The sequence below is a fragment of the Glossina fuscipes genome, unplaced genomic scaffold (genome assembly GCF_014805625.2).
Source record: "Glossina fuscipes isolate IAEA_lab_2018 unplaced genomic scaffold, Yale_Gfus_2 115, whole genome shotgun sequence".
In the NCBI taxonomy this organism is placed as follows: domain Eukaryota; kingdom Metazoa; phylum Arthropoda; class Insecta; order Diptera; family Glossinidae; genus Glossina; species Glossina fuscipes.
The window spans coordinates 451,981-473,273 of NW_023998458.1; the positions used below are offsets into that span (position 1 = coordinate 451,981).

Consider the following 21,293-nt stretch of genomic DNA (forward strand, 5'->3'; position numbering starts at 1 on the left):
CACTGCTTAAGGTCCGTGAAGTTTATTTATTTATTTTTTTAATTTTCTTTCATTTTTAATTTAATCAATCGCCCAGGGAGTGCGCCTTTACGTACAAGACTGTCACGGTTGAAAAGAAGTACAGAAAGAGCAGCCCCGCGTGTCGTGCTTCTGCTGAATTCTGGGTTCTGCTAATATTTTGAACATACCCCTAGCCTTTGATAGCGGGTACAAAAGCTTCCGACATCAAACAAAGAAATTTCTTTAAAAACTTATCGTAGGCCTACGAATCAAGATGGTCCAGAAAGTTCTGCACAAAAATGTATCTTCAAATTTTCTTCGCATAGCTTTGTTAAGATATCTTTAGTTATTCTATTATATAATCTTAAAAATTTTATGAATTGCATCTTATCTTCATTTAATACATTTTAATTAAGTTAATACACATTTATATATAATTAATGATTATTGATACGTGAAGTATTGCTTAACCTTTTCAAATTCTTTTATTAATAATTTAGTAGATTTACTCGCTTGCCTATGTATGGTTATATAGTAATAATAATAATAATAAAAGCAATACCTTTGTAAATTGTAGATTGCATACGTTAAGGATAATGTATCAATAGACAAAGTATAATGACTTTGGGAAGGATGTGTGTGTATGCTTAGCAGAATGTTGAATGCTAACAACACAAATACGACCAAATACGTCGGACAATAATTTAACTAATGAACTTTCTTATCAAATCAAATTCACAATAGTGAAATGTTTACACTGACACATACACACAATAAAATTGATAGTGTTATTAAAATGTACACACCTTGAAACAGGACAAATAAAACCATTAAACTTTGCTTTGAATTCGACAAGGAAAGTGCTTAAAGCGAAGACCAAAAGTAATTTTAACTTGGTAAAGCAAAAAAAAAAAAACAAAAAAAAAAAAAAGAAAAAAAAAAAAAAAACGTACACCTGTCAAAGCTCGTGAGGGCTCAGACTTTCTTTAATTGTCGGATTGAGCGTAGAGGGAGGCTCAAATCGAGAAAGGCAGAGTATGAGAGGGCGAGGAGGTTAATGTGTACAATTAATTTGTAAGGAACTAAAGCTTGTTACGTTTTCCATATGGCCGAAGAATCAAGGACATGCAAGGCATTGGAAGTAATAAGAGTTACATGCAAAGCTAGTCATTGTATAGCAACACTTAACCTCTTTTGTATTTAGAGATATATATTTTGTGTGCATACACATACATGGACATATTGATTGATTTAGGTCTTCAAATTCCTTGTATATTTTGTTTTGAGAAAATGGCTGTAAAGTAAACTCCAACAATAGTGAAACGTTTATAAATTAAAAGAAAACTTTTCTCTCATGTTTCAAAGTCCATGTGTTTCAATTGCATTAAAAGGAACATTGGCTGCAAAAGGAAATGAGTGCAAATAAAAGTTTTAATAATCAGCCCTCTTTAAAACAGGCCCAAAAAGAGCGAAAGACCTGAAAAAGGGGGATGGAGAGAAAGACAGTAGAGAGAGAGAGAAAGCTAAAGAGAGTGAGAGTGAGAGAGAAAGAAAGAGAGAGAGAGAGAAAAAGCAATGAAAAAGAGAGTGAGCGAAAATTGTTTGTTTTTGCAAAATTTTACTAGAGTCTAACCAACCAACTGAACAACAACCCTCCTTGTGTACTGGTGGCTGACTGTTAGCAATGGTTCCGTTGGGTAGTTTTAAGAGTCTCTTCTTTTTGTTTTTTCCTTCTTTTTTTTCATATTAATTTTTTCTATTACGTTCTTGTTTTTTTTTTCTCTTATTTTCTATCTATGACGACTAGGTGTGCACGGGTATGTTTGTGTGTTTGTGTATGTCTCCTGCGTGAGTATGTTGAAACGATTTTGTTAAGTTGTGGAAAACCATTTTAGCGCAAAGTCTAAAAGAATTCCATTCAGCCAACCACCTTAGCTGCAGTTAGTTAGTTGTGTGACGAAAATCAACACAAATACAGGCAAAAGTGTACGCAAAAATTCATCGTAATAGTGGTAGTAATAGTAGAGTTGTTTCATTATGGTTTGGTTTTAGTTTTTTGTTTTTTTTTTGGTTTTTTTTTTTGTGTTTTCCTGTTGTTCAGGATTGGGGGTTAAATTGTTATACCGCATACTTTCTTACGCACATGCATAATAGTATAAAACAATGATCTCTGAAATCTACTAAAAACATAGAGCTCAATAGAATTTCAACTACTCGTGTATAGAGTGCAGATTGAACATATTTTCATACACCCGTACATACTATTCGCAATAACTAACGGACGAGTAAGCAAACGTTTGTTAACGGTTACGGTCACGACATTATACAAAAGAAATTTTCAATTTAAATGTAAAACGTTGATGATACCGAACGGACGTCTGACACGGTTACAATTAATAATTTTGAATAAAAGAAGAACCTAAATAATAATTGTTTTGCTTTCAAACGCTTATCAAAACAAACAGATTTCGAAACGAAAATTAAAATTTATTTAAGAATTAACATAAAAAAATTTGCAAAAAAATTAAAAGCAAAATATCAACAAAACATGAATTTATGTGAAGTGTTTCAAGAAATAAAATTTGAAAATTGTAGCAGAAATTGTGTCAACCTATAAAAAATTATTCATAAAAAGCATAAAATAAACTTTTTACTATTCGAAAACTACAACATAGGAAAATGTCTTCCTCTGAGCATGAAGTAGACATTAGCGTTGTTAGCAGTCCTGAGCCGAGTCCGACGGGTTGCGGTCCAGATGGTCGTGATAGTCCTATGCATTCAAATTCACCAGCACGTTCAGTTGGTGCCAGTACACCCAATTCAAATCATACCCCCACTTCGGCTCACGGTACACCAAACTCAAGTCGCACTTATCACAGTAGTCCACCTATTACAGCAGTACCGCCTACAGTTTTGCATCACCATTTGCAACATCATTTAAGCACTTTAAGTGGCGGTCATCCTGTCGCTTTACATCACGCTTTGCACAGTTTCGGTCACTTAGCGCATCCGGCTCATCAGCATCTATTACATCCGGCTGCAGTAACACCAACAGCTGGACAGTTTATTGGTACCGAACGTCTAAGTCCTCCTCCCATGGCCGCTGTAGCCCCCAAATCACCGGGATCTTCCTCTAATACCGAGGAATCTCAAACACAGCATCTTTCAAATTCGAATAATAATAACTCTAAAGTGGCCAATAACAACCATAACCATAATAATAACAATACTAATTGCGGCGATTTGAATAACTCTTCCGGTCAAAATAATTTACTGTTAGGCGGCAACAACGGCAACAATAATAACAATAGCAATAATAATAATAATAAAGTGACAACCGGTCATGGGTTTACCAGCTTTTCGATATCAAGCATACTTAGTCGTAATGAACCTGCCAAAAAAAACGGTCCAAATCTAATAACACCCATACCGCATTTACCGCCGGCCACCGTAGGGGGTGGTGGTCCTCAGGATGCCGCCATGCTATCGAGGTAAGTAAAGAAGAGAAAAGCATCAAAGTGCCAGCGCAAAGTTCGAAGAAAATATACTGAAGAGATGCTATGATATGAAGTGGAAAAGGCAAAGATAAACCAAATATAAATTTGAAAGCGTTCCACAGTACTTTTCAAAGTAGTTTTGCTTCCCTTCCATAAAGCAAGGAGACAATTGTCACTTTTAAGTGTATTGTCAGTGGGCAAAAACAAGGTTCCGATACTAATTTCGCGTAGGCCTTTCATTTAGATCGTGTGGTGTCACTTTAAAATTTTTAGGAGACAGCTTATACATCTAGCATTTAAATTTACTAAATTCAGACGAATTAGCCAACTAATGCCAAGTTACGATTTGATGCTGGCCTTTATCTAAGTTCTTAATGCAGTCGGATATTGCTTAGTTCAGAAAATTTACCCGTTGTTTTTATGCTCTACATAACTTGTTATGCAAGGGTGTCTTAACTCTGCACAGATGTACGCAACACCGAGAAGGGGTTGAGACAGACCCACCTTTCATTACACGGATCGAATAAGAATCACTTTTCAAAATCGATCGATTTGTCCGTCTGTCCATTTGTTCGGATGGATGCTATTGAAAATAATTTTTTCAGAAGGCCTTATGTAAATAAATGTAGGAGAGCCTTGGATATTTAATGATGGCCCGTGTCCTGTTATACTTGCTTTTTTTTCTTATAAGTTCAAGGAGAAAGTGAATCAACAAAATATACTTAACTGATTTCTTCAAACCCGATCAGAAATGGATAGAACTTGCCTTCAAGGATACTTCTAATGTTTGAATTCGAAGAGATGTTAATTTATTAGATGTTTCTGGGCATTTTTTCACTTGGTTTATTTGTTGGAATTCCAGTAAGAGAAACACCCCCTACTACACGGTAGAATCGATCCGAGTTGTATAATGATCCGCGTTGGATAATCATTTATTAACGCATACTTATCTATACATATTTTCTGCCTTTTTTTTGTGGATTTAATCATTATATTAACACTTGGAGCTAGAACTTGATACATCATAAAATCTGCCTTCTATATTGCCTTAGACTTTTTAACGAGTTGTACGAATACGGGGCGAATTTACTGTATTTTCAAGTGCTTCGCCATTAGGCAACAGCGAAAGACTATCGATCGCCTTTACAGAGGTTAGGCGAAATTGAACGATTTGTGATTCTTTTCCCTTGTAAATACACCGCAATATTTTTAAGATTAAGACGTCTGTTACGCGCTTGATTCCGGTTGAAATAGTTCACCAAATTGAATGCAAATTCTCAAATGCTCGGAAGATAAGATCCCTTTTTAATTACCACAATTGTTGGTGCTCGGTTCATATATATGTGAGAAGTAATAGAGATAAATCTTTCTGAAAGCTATGAATGATTCAATTTAAAACACACCCAGCAAATCCGTTTATCAATTTTTTTTTAATCTAATTTGAACTGAATACTAAATCTAATCTCGTCGAGATATAAATATTTAACAGGTTAAGAGATGCTCCATAGGCTTCACTTTAGGATTTCAAAATATTGAAATCATTGTCGATACTTTTTATTTCATGTCCACATTCGCTTTTATTTTATTTCTGAGCAAACTTTCGCTCAGATTGACCGTCAATGTCTTTTCCTAATTACTTATTCAAATCGAATTGCTGCTTTGAAAGCTTCCTATTAAAGCAACCTAAAAAGATAGTTTATCTGTCACCTTCCCGGCCATTTTCATCTATCAACATTTCAACATTTTGAAACATCCAACAACAAGTACAGGAATGCTTTGAGGAAAGGCTGTCTCGATGGATGTGTTGATATACAATTGAAAGGACGCAAATGAATTTGACAGTCCATCCTACAGACGGAGAGTTGAAATGTTTCCAATTCATTTTTAAGCTTTGGAGAAGATAGGAAGTAAGCCGCTTCATGAATTCATTTATAGGGTGGTGAGCACGTGAAACACTTAGAGGCAGATTTTTCGGTATAAACTGACGTCGAAAAATTTTATTGGTTTTCTGTTGAGGTTTGCGCTTTGCTTCTGGGATACGCCAGAAGTATAATGGCTGATCGACCTTTATTAATCTTATATGTTCCACACAGATGGTCCCCTTGCTCTTTCGGTAGAGTAACCGAACGAATAGCTCTCCACAATAATTGGTGCCATTGTCTCTACAAACACTGCCGTTACCTTCATATTTGCTTCAGATAGAAATTCTGTATTTCTAATCCACGGTGAGGTAGATTTATTCTTATGAGGATGGACAGCTTCTTGTAAAGCTTCAGATAACAGAGCATCGAAATGAGTGACTTCTGTAACTATCAGATGATCGCGCTTTTACGGATACTTAACACTTGCAGGCTAAACTTTCGAAAGTATGTAAAGCAAGTGTGGTTAGATATGGAATCAATTTGAGATACATTAGTTAATCTTAGTCCGTTTTTCATTTGTGGGGAAAAAGCGCTTATTTCTAGAGAAAAATAGAAAGTGCTTTTGTAAAATATTGTCTACCGAGAGCTACACATAAGAGCAATTATTTTTGTAACCATATATACGGCACCAACTTTTTAGGTATCCTTACCACCCAAAGTCGCTTTCGGCTAGGCGATCGATTTAAACTCTTGCTAATCAGAAAAAATAATTTTTGGCGGATATGACGCGAAAGTAGTATGTCTCAGTAAAATGTTTCCAACAGCCATCCGTTGTTTTGTCCCTAGTGATTGTCACGTTTGGCTGGAGCAACTCATAGACTTCACTCAGCTGATTTCGTCGTCTTTGGTGTTGTTTGTTCGCCTTTTCTGTATTATCATTAGTAGTTGAGTTATGGATATCATATAATATTTATTGTTTACCACCCGTCGAGATTCACCCAATCAAGTGGGAAAAGCGAGGCTTCTTTTGTTTTCGTGTTTCTTGGCCCAGAAATCATTCTATTCAAATCTCTAAGGAACTATGTCGTGTATTCTTTAGTGCGAAGCACCTAAATGTAGTGCCTTCATGCGGAGAGATCACAGATTGATAAATGCTGGCAGAAAAAGCAACAGCGTTTCTTAGGAAAACCGATCAAGAATAAGTTCTACATCTGGCATACAACATCAATGAAACGTTCGCGACTTTTTTTATTGTGCTTTTCAGAGTCGCAATAATTGACCTTACGAATAATCTGACACAATCAGCATTCCATTCCGTGGGTCGAACGTGACAAACACGATTAAAATTAATGAATGTATTCTTCCGAAATTTGCTTTTCATCTGCTTTTTATGAAACTAATGAGCAATTTTGCTGTCAACGCATACTAACTGAAAGAATTCTTTTCGAATGTTATGGCCCGCATTTGATCTCTGCGAGATTATTGACATGGCCAGGTTATGTTTAACACATAAAAATACCTACTTACGACTACCAAAGCTGTGAAATTTTTGGGTATCCCAGAGAGGACCAACGATATGATAAATGTTAATCGATATATCTGTACTGCCTGTGATGATGCTTCACATGCACGCTTTGTTAATAGAAGAAGTGATTTTCATAATGGGTCGTAGAGAATCGAAGTCGTTCGACATTTAAAAGTCAGCAAGTTCGCATTAATCGGGATTATTTTTCCTCAAGTAAGTTAAATGAATTTGGTCGACTAACTGCCGACTGTTAAGCGTTTGTTAGCTTCTTCCAACTCATCGGGAGAAATTGATCTTGTACTCTTTTAGGTAAGGTTGTGTACAAGTGAATTTTTGCTACATTCTAAGTGGATGGAGTAGTATCGCACCACCATCACGTGGCAGCTTAATATTAAGATTTAAGAATCTTGTATTTGGTAGCTCTTAAGACAGTAATAAACTTTATTATCATATAAGTAAAGATCGAAACTTTTATCAGTGCCGTCTTCACTGAACTTTATGCTATAAGGTTAATGGCTTAATATAAGAGATACTATCTGGGAGAGCTCTGCGTTTGGGATTGAACTTCTAAGAGTGATTTATTTATTTTAGGACTAATTCGTCTATTTTTTTTAGGATTTTGTAGCAATGTATGCTATAACCTATGTATGTCACATTCTGCTAGCTTTCAAGCGTTTTCAGTGAAATGAAAAAATCTTATTTTATAGTCATAACTGGCTTTTCCTAAGAGATATTACGATAAAGAACAATCAAGTACCCTTAGTCCCTTTTAATTTTCGATCTTTGTAAAAGTATTTATGTCGCATGTAATGTTCCAACATTTTTTTGGTCACTATTACTTATAAAAGAAGCTTTTAAAATATCTATTATCAATTTTTTTCTACTTGGCCCAGTTTTCGAAATACCTTTCCAGATCGATTGAAAATTGTCGCTTGCAAAATTGTTGTGAACTCCTCACACGCATCCTCACAATAGATTATAAACTGAAATTTCTCAATATTTTCGTCTATACCTTTTGATCCCGTGAAGAGATTTTCGAAAATTTGTGAACCAATATGCTTGCTCTGGGATCACATTCACATTCCATCCAAAAAATAGATTGATTGGTTTACTTTAAAGCGCGTTAGCACGTTCTTCATCGAATTCGAAAATAAATTAGGGATAGATTGCAAAAATATATATTGATATAAGTCCGCCTGATTGGCTGCCTAACAATTTTCAATAAAGCCAATATCCGCCTTGGTTGCCAGCACTTCAAGACTTTACTCTTAGAATCCATTTCTGTGGCTAAATTAGTTATAATAATAGTAAGGAAGAACATTATAATCGGGCAAGGCTGACTATTAGATACCCTACACAACCTCGCCTAAGACACTTACTCGTTTTGGTAATAGTACACGAAAAGTTACACATTATTTTCCTGCAAAGGCATGCTTTCCATGGAAGCTTGCATTTTGGAGGAATCTTTATATGCGGTGGCATCCAAAAAATAGACCTACATGATCCAAATTCGATAAAGTTGATGTCTACGGCAATTTTGCTAAATGGAAGAAGAGAGTGGTCGAAAAGGTGGACCGATCCAAAACAAATTTCATCGAAACATCTACAAAATTGCGACATGAAGCTTGAATAAATCGGACGGATAGATAGATAGACGGGTAGAAAAACCTTCCGAGTCGATCGGTGTAATGAAAGGTGGGTCTACCTTAAGCTTCTCTGCCTGTTACATACGTTCGCACAAACGTAACATAGACTGTAGCACAAGTGATGTAGAGTATAATAAAGATAATAACAATAATTTGAAAATAAATTCGAATTCAGAGTTTACCGTTAATTTTGAAAGTATGTCCGACCGATTGTTATGACCTTTAGATTGGATACGTAAGTCATTTTGTGTACCAAATTTTCCGATATGTATTAGTTAATTCCGAATATGTTCAAGTTTTTGGCTATGGAAGAATTGTCCTTTACTACATATTGTATAGTGTAGCATCATTAAGACTTTCGGGTCTTCTGGAATGCGAACATACATAATCACCGAGATAAAAAGATGAATTGAAGGCAAAGAATTTTTGTTAAACTATTTCTATACATATATACCAAGTATATATAGATATATATAAATATATATGTTGTAAGTATATGAAGGATAATATAACACCTTCAACATCGACACGTGATTTTCATTTGTTTCACTTTATAAACATTTAAAGGCCTATTAAGAGAAAAAACTTTTTTATGCTTTTTTTTTAAATTACTCTGCACATGGTTGAAATCTATTTTAAATGTACAAGTAAATGAACACATTCTTTATGGTAATGAATGCAAGAAAAAATGACAATACAACAACGCCAACAACGACAAGAACAAGAGAAGAACGGTAAAATGGTAATGCATGTAATATGTGAAATTTTCTAATACACACACACGCACATCGGTATATATATATATGCATATATTCTTATATAATAGAAAGAGTAACAACAAATATAACAGCAATTTTCCATTAAATGCTTTCATAAACGTTACACATTAACACAGCGAACAAATGAATTCAAGTGGCTGACTATAAATGCATGTGTTTGCGCACATATATGAATGAGTACGCGAATGTTTGTCTGTGTGTAAAAAGATTGAATAAATACGCCATCATGTATAATGCATATATACATATAGATATGTAAGTATGTATGAATACCATCGTAAGCGTTCATTTGAAATGCATTTAATCCCTTTTGATAGATAAAATTAAAACTTTTTATTTTTGCCAACAACAATATGCGATATACGATAGAGGGAAAGGGGCAGAGAGTATATGCGATGATAAGGCTTAACACATAGAGACGTTTAGATATGTGAATAAATATAAAACGAAAGTTAACAGCTTAGAATTTGATCATTTATACAGCTGAACGACAATGAATGAATAATAACGGGAAAGAAAAATCACAGCGAAATCCATGAAATGAAAACTGGCAGCAACAGCAACAGCAATAGCAACATCACACCATTACGCTATCGTGCCAGTAGCAAAGAAGGCATTAGCAATTTGTACAATTGGATTGTAATTATCTTCTTTAAATATATATATATATATATATAGATACATATATACGATATATAGTGCTTGGTCTAAGCAGATGTGTTTTATGTATATACATATCTATATATGTATGCACATATTCACGTATACGGAATTTTATTACATATACATAAGGAAACAGAAATGTTTGCATTGTTCTCACATACATACACTTAAACCGTAAAGACTATTAACGGAAAAAGGACAACAAAAAAAGATATGAAAATATTAGAAGAAGAGTCTGTTAGCATAGAAGGTACCCTTCTATTTATAGTAAATAATATTTTCTATATTATTCTGATTCTTCTTCGTCTTTTTCTTCTTCCTCTTCTTCGTCTTCTAACTCTAATGCTAATTTAAGAAATATGTTATTACTCTTGTACATACAAACCCAACCTCACGACTCTTTATTATTGCTACTCGGTTAGATTTGTTCTTCCGTAATTTGTTTGTCTGCTCTCTCGGGTCTGTTTTTTTTTTCTCGTTTCTCGTTTACACACAGGTATCAAATTTCATTAGGTTTGAAATATTTTAAGGATTCTTTTAGGTTTTTCTTTTTTTTTCTTTAAATTTTTTTTTCTGTTAAGAACGTTTGTTTGCCCACACATGCCGATCATGTACTGCATATAACGCAAGAAAGATGTATTTGACTAGATATGGACATACAACCCACCGCTCGGCGTTACGCTTTGGGATTTGTGTTTACGGAACATAACAGGAGGAGGAGTGTAGCAAAGCTATTCAATTAATATTTTGTGGTAAAACGATAAAAATCGAAAAGATTCAAAAGCACGTTCTGGGCTTAGAATCAATTAAGCCAAACAAACAAAAATGTATATAATACGTTATACATATTCTATCTAAGAGCATTGCCTGCAAATCGAAACGGATTTTTAATTACGTTTCAAACAATAAAAATAAAAAAATAAAAAATAATATCTGTTTGACTTGACGGTTGTAAAAGCCAACTGAAGATTATGAGTTCACTTTAGTTCAGGCAGATAGATAGATAGATATACTGTTAAACTGAACGAAAATTTTAATTTAATGAGTATTAAAATTTTCTGATAAAGGTATAATAAATTCGTGCGGATTTATACAATGCTCAGAACACTTTAAGGTAGATCCTCCCTCCGGCATAACAATCAATTCGGAGTAATTTTTCTGAATCGATTTACATCTGCTATCCGTCGGCCCTGTACCTATCCTACATTCTAAGATACTTTGTCTTGGCTGACCATTGAAAATGCAGCGCAGCGAAGTATTTATCGTCGTGTTCTGAAAATGTCGTTAAACGAAAGAAATTTGCGATTCTTTAATATTTTTGCCAGACTTTATTTTGACATAATAGGTGAATGTTATGAATTTTGATGGGTTGGGACCGATGTTCGATAGAAGAAGATAAAAAAGTATCTCGTTATAGGGCCTAGGCGATGAAATCGATGTTTGAACCCTACGCTATATTACCACTCTTAGAAGAATTACACTGTTATAGGGCTTAGGGGGGTTTGATATATCTTTAAACGCTATGCTATTTAAGGGCTCTTAGAAAAGGCGCATAGAGGATAAGACTGATTTTTGAATCGTACGCTGTATAAGTGCTCTTCGAAAAAGTACCAGGATCATTTCTTATAAGTTTTATTTTTTAGTAGTTGATGACGAAAACCGCTTCAGAATTTCATATGTAAGACCACCCAGGTCAATTTGGAATACATTGGTTTATGTTTCGGATAAGACTTATCGTGAGAGGTAGGTTTTACAATAAGCTCTAATAGTTTTTAATCAGAGAATTGCCTGAAGAATTACACTAAGGGTCTTTGTGCAGGTTATTCATCGGTCATAAAGTTTGGGCTAATGTTATGAAATAAAACGAAAAGAGGATTTCTGACGGAAAAGTAAGCCTAGAACATGACTATGCCGTTTGTCTTGTGTAGTCTTAAAGGCCCCACACACCTTTCTTTCAGAAAGATATTTTAAAATTAAAAAAATTTTTTTGTATGGAAATACTACAATCATTATTATAAATAATTTAGCCAGGGAAATAAATTCTGAGACTGAAGTCGCAAGACATTATCATCTCAGATTATCGGTTTTTTTCTTTCAGAAATCTTCTGCACTTGAGATTTAACCCACGACCGTTAGGGTGGTAGTCGAGATACTGTATTCTAGAAATAACATGCTAAGTAAGCATGTTATGCCTACTAATATATAAAAGCGCACTACCCTCATATTTTGCTGCAATATAAGATGCTGCATAACGTCACGTCCTAGTAAGGGTTATTTCTTTTAATTCTTTTCTTCTTCTTATATCTAAATCCCTATATAATTTTCGTTTATCTGTCAATATTTTTTCATTTCATAAATCAGTCGCAACCAAAATATGAAATATTGATACTAGAAGGGGGTAAAAAAGTTACTGCATTTCTCTTAAAAATGAAATTCTAATATATAATCAGAAAAGAAACGTTACATAACTGCAACATACCAACCACAATTTCATTTGTCAAATTCACTTTTATACTGAACTTTCAAATCATTATAGTGCGCCTCTTAACTTAACCTAGGAAAAGTTTTCGGCTTTAAAAATTCTTGTACAGTGAGAGGAGAAATTTAGCATTTTTTAGATGTATTCATGAGTCAATATAATTTGCATGCAAAACATTGATCGGAACAATACGAAAGGAATTAAAATGGCCGAAATGGGCAATGAAAACATCCCAAGAATCAAAATATGTACCCACATGTAGCTACGAGTGTAAATATATATGTAGGCAGTTCAATAATACAATACAGCATCAATAACAGCATCAATTGGGAAACTTGCTCCCGAAAATGATCGCAAAAATGTTTGGGAGTTAGCTCATATACATATAGTATTGCTCGTAACAGTCAAATACCGATGCCTTCTTAGGCTTACTTCGATTCTTTACGTATGTACACCTGACTTTTACGGGTATGTTCACCTTACGAGCTAAGAATTTTACAACAACTTTCTTAATTTTACTGATGCTGCCATTGTCCATAACCGTTAAATACCGATGCTGGTTAACATCTGCTTTCCTACATTCTAAATTGTCTACATATGTTGGACACCTGTATTAAACGCGTATATTCACCTTGTGAGCCTTCTGAACCAATATTTTAATAACTTTACGGCAGTTTCTGATCACCGAAAATCGAGATAATAGAGTTTTTCGCTGTGAATGATTCGCCGTCGGTATGATGTAACTATCTATTTGTAATAGAAATCTTAAGCTTAATTTCTTCATTCATTATCTAATGTCTCCATAACGAAAAGTAGAGAAACCTCAAAGTATCAGGAAATCACTGGGGGACGAATAAGAATCAAATTTCTACTGGATTTCAGTCCGCACCAAAAAAAAAAAAAGGAAAGAAGAAATTGTGCCGATACTTTTTATGGGAGGTCGTATTTAAAATGGGGACTTCGATGTACAGATGACTAGATATCTCCAAGCGAACACTTCTTTCGATGCCTAGATATCCTTTTTTTGGATAGAATTTAACAAAAAAGAAGCGGTTTTAACGGATTAAAATTGTCTGTTCATTTAAAATTATAGAATTTTTTTATATTAATCATTAAAATTTATTAATAATTTTTCAATCAAATTTTGTTTTGTGTAATTAATTTAAATTTTTTTCTTCCTTTTCACGAAATTATGAAAGGAGATAATAATTAAACGATTACTCAACGGTTTAGTAAGCTTTAATTAATCATTTCACTGCAAATAAAAAAGATGATAAGTAATATAAATGCAATTTTTGGGATAAAAACCTCCCTTGGGCCTAAGTCTGATCTCATTTCAAGATATTAAAATGATAAACTTATCAAAAAGGTAAGCATACACGTGAAAGCAAGCGCCAAATTGCGTATGACGAACGAATGATCGAAAGAGGTACGAAACACATAAGCAAAATAAAAGGGAAACCGGTCTTTGCATTCGTTTAAAGTCGCATAGCACGAGTCAAACGCGGGAGGATCTGCTTTATCTTGATGGCTTCGTTACTGTTAAGTGACTGACTTACATACTTTGTTTTGTGCGTTTTTTTTGTTCGTTCATCATTGCTTTTGTTGTTTTCGTTATAGCACTGTCTGTCTACACTATACTCATACTTCACTTTAGCACTTTGCTGATCGTTATCTACCCACCAGGGATCACGTGCCAGCTAAGGTTTTGTAGGTTTTTGTAATACTTTGTACGTGAAAGGGGGAAAATATACATAATATTTTGTTTTCTTTTATTTCGTATACGTATTTTTTAAATTTCTTAACTAATAAAAATGAAAATGATCATTTATTTGTTTTTTTTAAGTTTTTATTTTTTTTCCTCTTAGTTGGAAAAATTTTAAAGGGGTTTAGTTGGTGTAGGAAACGGAGCTTAGCTTAATATAATCATCTCTCTCTCTTGAAGTAATTTGATCTCTGATTAAAATTCTTGACATAAAAGAACAAAACAACAACAAAGGCAGCCAGTCTGACGGACTTTGGCAATATGTTCATTTTACGCATATTGTATTGTATTTATTGTATTGAAATAGTGGTGGTGGCCAGGAATTTATTAATGAACCGTGTTTTCAATTTTGCTTATCCTTCGTATTACGAAAATTGTAGGTCACACATTTACTTTCATTTACCTTATTGTGCATAGTAGTCGTAGTACTAGTAATCGTAGTAGTGTTATCAATAAATTAATTTTTAAGTCTTTTATTATTATATTCCTTCTTGTTTTTTTTTTGTTTCTTTTTTGTTTTTGCTTTCCTTTCATCAAAGGGGGTGTTTTGTTTCATTGTAAGTTAAAACATTTAAAATACTTTCTATTACAAATTTTAAAGTTGCGTACATATCAGCTGTTGTTGTAATTTTATGGTGAGTTTTTAATTTTTGCTCTTAATCGTTTAATGTAATTTAATATTTTAAGTGCAGTATTCTATTTCAGCACATTTTAACAGCAATTATTAATACATTTTTAGTATTTAATTTTTATCGTATTTGCCTTTCTTTCAAAAATTACGTTCTGATAAGTTACAGAAAGTTAGTTAACTATTTGCTTGAGAAAATATATATTAACCAGCAGATGGGTAGAATACTTTCTACAGCTTTCAGATGTTGACTACCAACTGTTAGATAACCTGAATAAATTCGAATCGGATTTCAATGCTTATTACGACTTTCTGTTGCTTTCATTTTTATTATACAAAAATCCAAACGAAACAACTAGAAACATTATAGTAAGATACAGCCCACCATTAAATACCCTATGCCACTGTATAGTTGTTTAGATAATCGCCGTTCAAACTAAGGCGTTATGTGGAAGTTCTTGAAAAAGTGGTACGATTCACCATGAAACCATTCTTAGTGGCGTTCGTCCCAGCACCAACACATCTCGTTGCACCAAATTTCATCATAATATCTCAAAAGTTGGTGGCTGTAGGTTAATCGAAAGAAACCGTAATGGATAGGTGGGCAGGTGGCCAGACGGATAGACAACCTTAGGTCTTCTTTGAAAGTGCTTCTGAATCGACCGATAAAATGAAAGGTGGATCTGTCGCAAGTCCTTCTCGGTGTTACATACATCCGCACAAGCTTAATATATGGTGCAGGGTATAAAAAGACTTTAATTAATTATAACTTGAATTATAACTTAAATGCTAAAGGGATCAGTCTCAGAATCTGTAATGCATTTTGCTTATCTAACGTAATCATATCATCTCAGCTTATCTCATTGTAATTATTTCGAATTTTTTAAATCGCTATGTATTACTGATCCTACTTAGTTTGTAGTCAATATTTTTCTCTACAATTGTTGATTGAGAAGGACGGGGGGTACATGTACCCTGAACTTTGTTAATGCTTAAGAATATATACAGAAAAGATATATCAGTATATAAGAATAGACAGACGGACACATGTGAAGAGAATACGCTAAAACCACTGTATCTTGTAAGGAAAGAAAAGGAGTATTGTGACATTTTGACACATTTGGTGTGAAAGTATTTGCTATCATAGGGACTTAATGGATCAATAGTGATGACATTTATATGTCATCCTACGAGCATATTGAATTGTGTTATTTTGGGAGTCTCCTGATTCAGAAGGACATGAGTAAGTGGGCCAAGAATTTAACGGTGCTTTGCGAATTCTTTAGTGTGGAAGAATCAATGAAGACTACTTATAAACATATGCGTGTCGAATAAGTAAACTCAAAACGTTACGTTGGTTAGGAACGAATACATTTCGTGCCCGAATGTCCCAGTTTCAGGGTATTACAAGAGGAAGTACCTCATTCCTTTTAAAGTCTAATCAAAGTTCGCACCATTCGGTAGTAGTCACAAAAATGATTTAACCTTGTGCTCCGAACTCTAATATAAAATGAAGTATTTTTCCGTGAATATAAATTCCATAAGGAGGGATTGGCATATTTCTAAACCGCTTAATTTCATATTCTCTCTTATAGGCTTACAGGCTAAAAAGGCTTTCGACATGTTATCCTACCTTAAACTTCTCCCTAAGCTATGAATACAATCTTTCCCTCCTATATTTTGAACAAAAAAGATTTGATTTTGAATAATTTTCATTTCATAAGAAGATCTCTGAAATCATTTTAAAATAACAGTTCATAACTAGTTCGTATAAAAATCATTATCGCATTATCGCAGCACCATTGTTGAAATTCATGCGTAATCGCAAAGTAGGTCCTTATGTGTCTAAGTATAATCTTTTACATTGCTGTTAAATGCCGTGATAATTGGCACGCATTGGTTTTACAACACATAATACTGGCACTTATGCGCCTGCGTATGCAATCATGCGTATTAATTGTATCGTAAGAAAGACCGACTTATTCTAATAACATACAAATAAATGTTTTCCACTTATATGGTATAGAACGAAAGAACATAAACCAGACCAGAGTCTTTGTTGAGGAACATAACATGAAATTATAACTAACCACATAATCACAGAGTGAAATATTTTCACAAGAACATTATAATAAATATTTTGCTATATTGCGGTACTTTGCTGGGCCATTAATTTGAGGCCATACATTTACTAAAACGGACAGATGAACACGTCTATTGAACACACAGTTGGAAGTATGCACTTACGCGCTTACATTATGAAATGTTCGGAGAACAAAAAAAGAAAATGTCAATAAATTTGTAAGTATACACACGAAACAATTGTAACAACTACACAACCATGTCATGTTCCTCAATAAAGGTAATTAAGAAAGTAATCTCCGTTATATACATGATGAATGGATTTATTACAGTTTTGAATGCACACTAATGATTTAAATATTTAAAAATCGATGACTACATAAGAAAAAGTAAATATTAAATTTGCTTAAAACGATTCATCGGCGAAAAGTTATTATTACAATTCTAAAGGGATGAGGGTAATTTAAAGAGAGACATTATTTTTACAAATTTTTTTTTTTGTAGACATTCCCTATATATGTTATGCATTCATATGCAAAGAAGAAGAAAAAATATATATTTTTAGCTTTACTATAAATTAAAAGTATACTAATTCTACTGAAAGAATTTTTGCTTTAATTTCAGGAAAATAATTCTCCTTGGCCTCTCCCTCTATCTTCGTTGACGTGGAATGAAATGAAATATAGTACAAGTAAACTTTGTTTGTAATGAAAGCTTAAGGTTGTTTTACACGGTGTTTTACATTTGCAAACAATAATTATACTTATTTTCTTTTTATTCTTCATTTGCTTGTCTGTCTTTTTTTCGCAGGGCCCTTTTTACGTACAAATTTTGTCCTTAAATTACCTTTTAACCACAAAAACGTCCACTGAAAACAATTCAGTTTAGAAGCACAGAGACTTTCCTTTGTTTTGTGTCTATTTTTCTTTTTGCTTTTTTTTTCTTTTTCGCTATATGCCAATCATAGGCATTTCATCACTTCGCCGACTAGCAAAGCTTTACAATGGTGGTTGAAACTAACTCTATTTGTATTTTATGTTCCAACTTCTCATTCCGGTATCGTTTCGCCCCAACGCAATTCACCATTTTAAAGTATACCCTGGTTACGTAAAATATTGCCGCCGCATTTCCGCCACAAAATGACACCAATGAAAATTTGTTACAACATTTCGCTTATGGCCAAATTATTTTCTGTATTTATTTCGTTAGACAAGAATAATAACAACGGCAACAGCGACAGCGACAGCGACAGTAGCAACAACAGTAGCAAGAAAAACAACAACAATTAAATTAGCTTAAATTTATAAAGCTTTGAAAATCGCTTTTGTTTTTGATAGTCTCCGTGATTTTTGTTGACGAGATGAGTTTTTAGATCTATTAATTCAAAAGGATGAACACGTTTAAAATGAGAAAAAAAAAAAAAAAACAGAAAAAGAAAACGTAGATTAAAGAGAATCCTAATACCCTTAATACGTTGCTAATAAAATTTAAAAAAAAAGCTAAAAATACTTCCTACAATTTTGTGCCGCTTAGCAAATCTCAGATAATCAGTACGAAACAGTATCAGTAAATAGACAAGTTTCCAAGATTTAATATTCTGCCGTGAAGCTCACTATAATAAAGAATTTAATGCAAGTTAAAATTTTGTTGATGCTCTGAGAGATAGCTGAAGCATCATTTGAAAATTTCTGCCTCCTGCTATAACGGCAAACAAGTCTGCTTGATTCAAGGTTCTTCGACCAGATGATAGCATAAAAGAACAACGATCCACTCGTCTACGAACCGTAAACAGTCTTTGCAGAAATAAAACGGGTAAATCGACTGGGGTTGTCTACTCTTTTCTCTGCCTTGTCATAGCCACAAATACACAGTTTTCCACAGTTTTGAAGATTCTCTATTGACGGTTTGCGAAAGTATCAACAGAATCATTGAAAAATCTCTTGTGGCTTCCATATGCTCTTTTTAGGTCATATCAAGAGGTTTCATAGCCTACTAGCTATCTTCAACTTATCTTCTTGGATCTTTCTCCAAGTTATGGTAAAGTTATCGTTAGAAGTGTTTCCGGAAGTTTATTTAGGTGACACGCTTTGCTTCTTCCTACCACGTGTAGACGAAAAGTATTGCAAAAATTAGACGATCTCTCTATTCAACTGATAAGCTATCTGAGTCTTCTTTAATGCGTCTAATTACCGTTATTTCGAAACTAGAATATTAACTATTACTATTAATTCAGCCAAATGTGTAAATTTTCAGAAAATAGTCTAAATAGTAAAGCATTAGCATTTAAGGCTATCAACTTTATTGAAAGCCATACCGCATTGGAGATTTGTACCTACGACCATTGAGTCGTTAAATGAGATCATTTGCCCGTCAGGCTGATGAACCTAGCATAGACTAAGTATTTTCGTACATATTAATAGACTTGCTCTCGACCAAACTGACGTTGTTGTGATTTTGGAACCAGAACTAACCGCCATCTTAACTTTCCCTAACTTATCTGACGGAAATAGGTCGAAAAAACAATCGGAGAATTTTTTAAATTATTTTTTCTTCATTCTATTATAATAAATAACGCGCTTAATCTGCCGTTTTTTTTTATGTCGTATCGTGAATATAAGAAATCTTGTAAACGTTTTTGTATTTTTGTTTTAATTTAAATAATTACATCATGATGACTAATTACGGATGTAGGAAAAATGTTTTAGTTGTAATTAAAGCTAATAAACAATGACATGTCTTGAAATGGGGGAAAAGCTTTTTTTTATTACTTTTTGCCTTTTTTTCTCTCTTTTTCAACTTAAAAATTATGTACAATGACGGGTAATTTGTTAATTAAGCAAAGTGACTTTTATTGCTGCCTAAAGGAATTGATTAAAAAGATTTTTGCATGATCCGTTTAATTACTTATTTTGGTTAGCAAAAGTAGTAGTCGTAGTGTAGGAGTAGTAGAAGAATATACATATAGAAAATCTAGGGTTTCCCGGTGTTATCATTGGTCAAAATAAGCGGATTACTTGCAGAGCATTGGTGGGGAAGTAACGTTTTCGACTTTTATTGTTGGGGGCGTTTTATAAGTCTAAAGCCCTTGCCTTCGCTATTGAATGCGCGTATGCGAACGAACACCTTGCAGGTAGAAATAGTTTTGTAAAAAGAACGGTTGTTCTGCTAAGGAAAACTTGTTAACGCATAGCGTGTCCTTCAAAATGGAATTTTCGAAACCCTAGGTAAACTTCTCTATTGCATTTTCATAATTACTTAAGACTTGAAGTATAGTTTTGATGAAATTTCGTACCTTGCAATGAATTGCCTCAAGGACGAACGCTATTGAAAATGTCTTGAAGCGAACCGACATTTAACTTGAAAAAGTTGTTATACAGAAAAAATTTACGATCCTTAGTATCTCTGAACAAAAATGGTTGCAAAATAAAGTTTTAGTGCACTAAAGAAACTTTAAGAAATTGGAGGAGGTGACACTAATTTTTGAATACCCTTTCATACAAACATTCTTATAAAAAATAAACTTTTATATGGCAACACAGCCTCGTGTTTAGTATTTTTGTAATAAAAATTGGTAAATAAAAATGAGTGAAAATACTATAATGGCATAGGGCCCAACATTGAACACCGTCCACCACTTCGTTTAATATTGTCTTTCATATAACTACTTTTGAAAATAAGGCGTGTTTGAAAAACTGGTCCGATCCACTTTCAATAGCACTCGCGCTTGGTCCAACACACGTCAGTAAACCAAATTTTATCAAAATATGTCAGCAATTGCGACTTGTAGGTTGAATACACAGGAACAGGACAGACAGACAAACGAAGAGGCAAACTAAGACCGGCTCAGAAAGTGGTTTTGAATGGATGCATATAAAAAAAGATGGGTCTATCTCAAGTCCTTCTGGGTGTTGCCTGGGTACATCCGCACAAACTTAGCACCACAACAGGCGTAGGGTATAGAAGCGACTATAAAAAAAATTGCTGGCAATAAGCTTGATCTATATAAATCAGTTTTTCGACCTTTTGACCGTACATGCATTCTCATGCAAGTTGCGCCTTTTTAATGGTAATAACGTATTTTTTTCCCATATTTTATGATGCAGAGAGGTGGTATTGGACCCTGTGGTGTAGTATCTTTAGCAGTTGCTTCTGTTCGGATATAACCTTTTCACTAGTGTTCGCATTTTTTTTTTTATAAAAGTTTTATTACAAAATGCATCCATGCGCTCAATAACAGGTTTTCCTTTCTTTTTTTTTATATAAATATATATAGATATAGGAATAATTAGAAATTTAAATTGTCTATTCTGTATCAGCCAGGGCAGGTAAGAGTCTAGATAGAGTACTCTAGAGCAGATAGAATGAGC

General features: G+C 33.8%; 1 protein-coding gene across 1 annotated transcript in view; it reads left to right on the forward strand.

The window, feature by feature from the left end:
- The first annotated feature begins 2,439 nt into the window (after positions 1-2,439).
- LOC119640138 (homeobox protein Hmx) overlaps positions 2,440-21,293 on the forward strand; it is a 30,386-nt gene continuing 11,532 nt past the window's right edge. Inside the window, exon 1 of the mRNA XM_038037978.1 lies at positions 2,440-3,491. Coding sequence (XP_037893906.1) covers positions 2,680-3,491 — 812 coding nt within the window. The 5' untranslated portion in view covers positions 2,440-2,679. The remainder of the gene's footprint in view (positions 3,492-21,293) is intronic.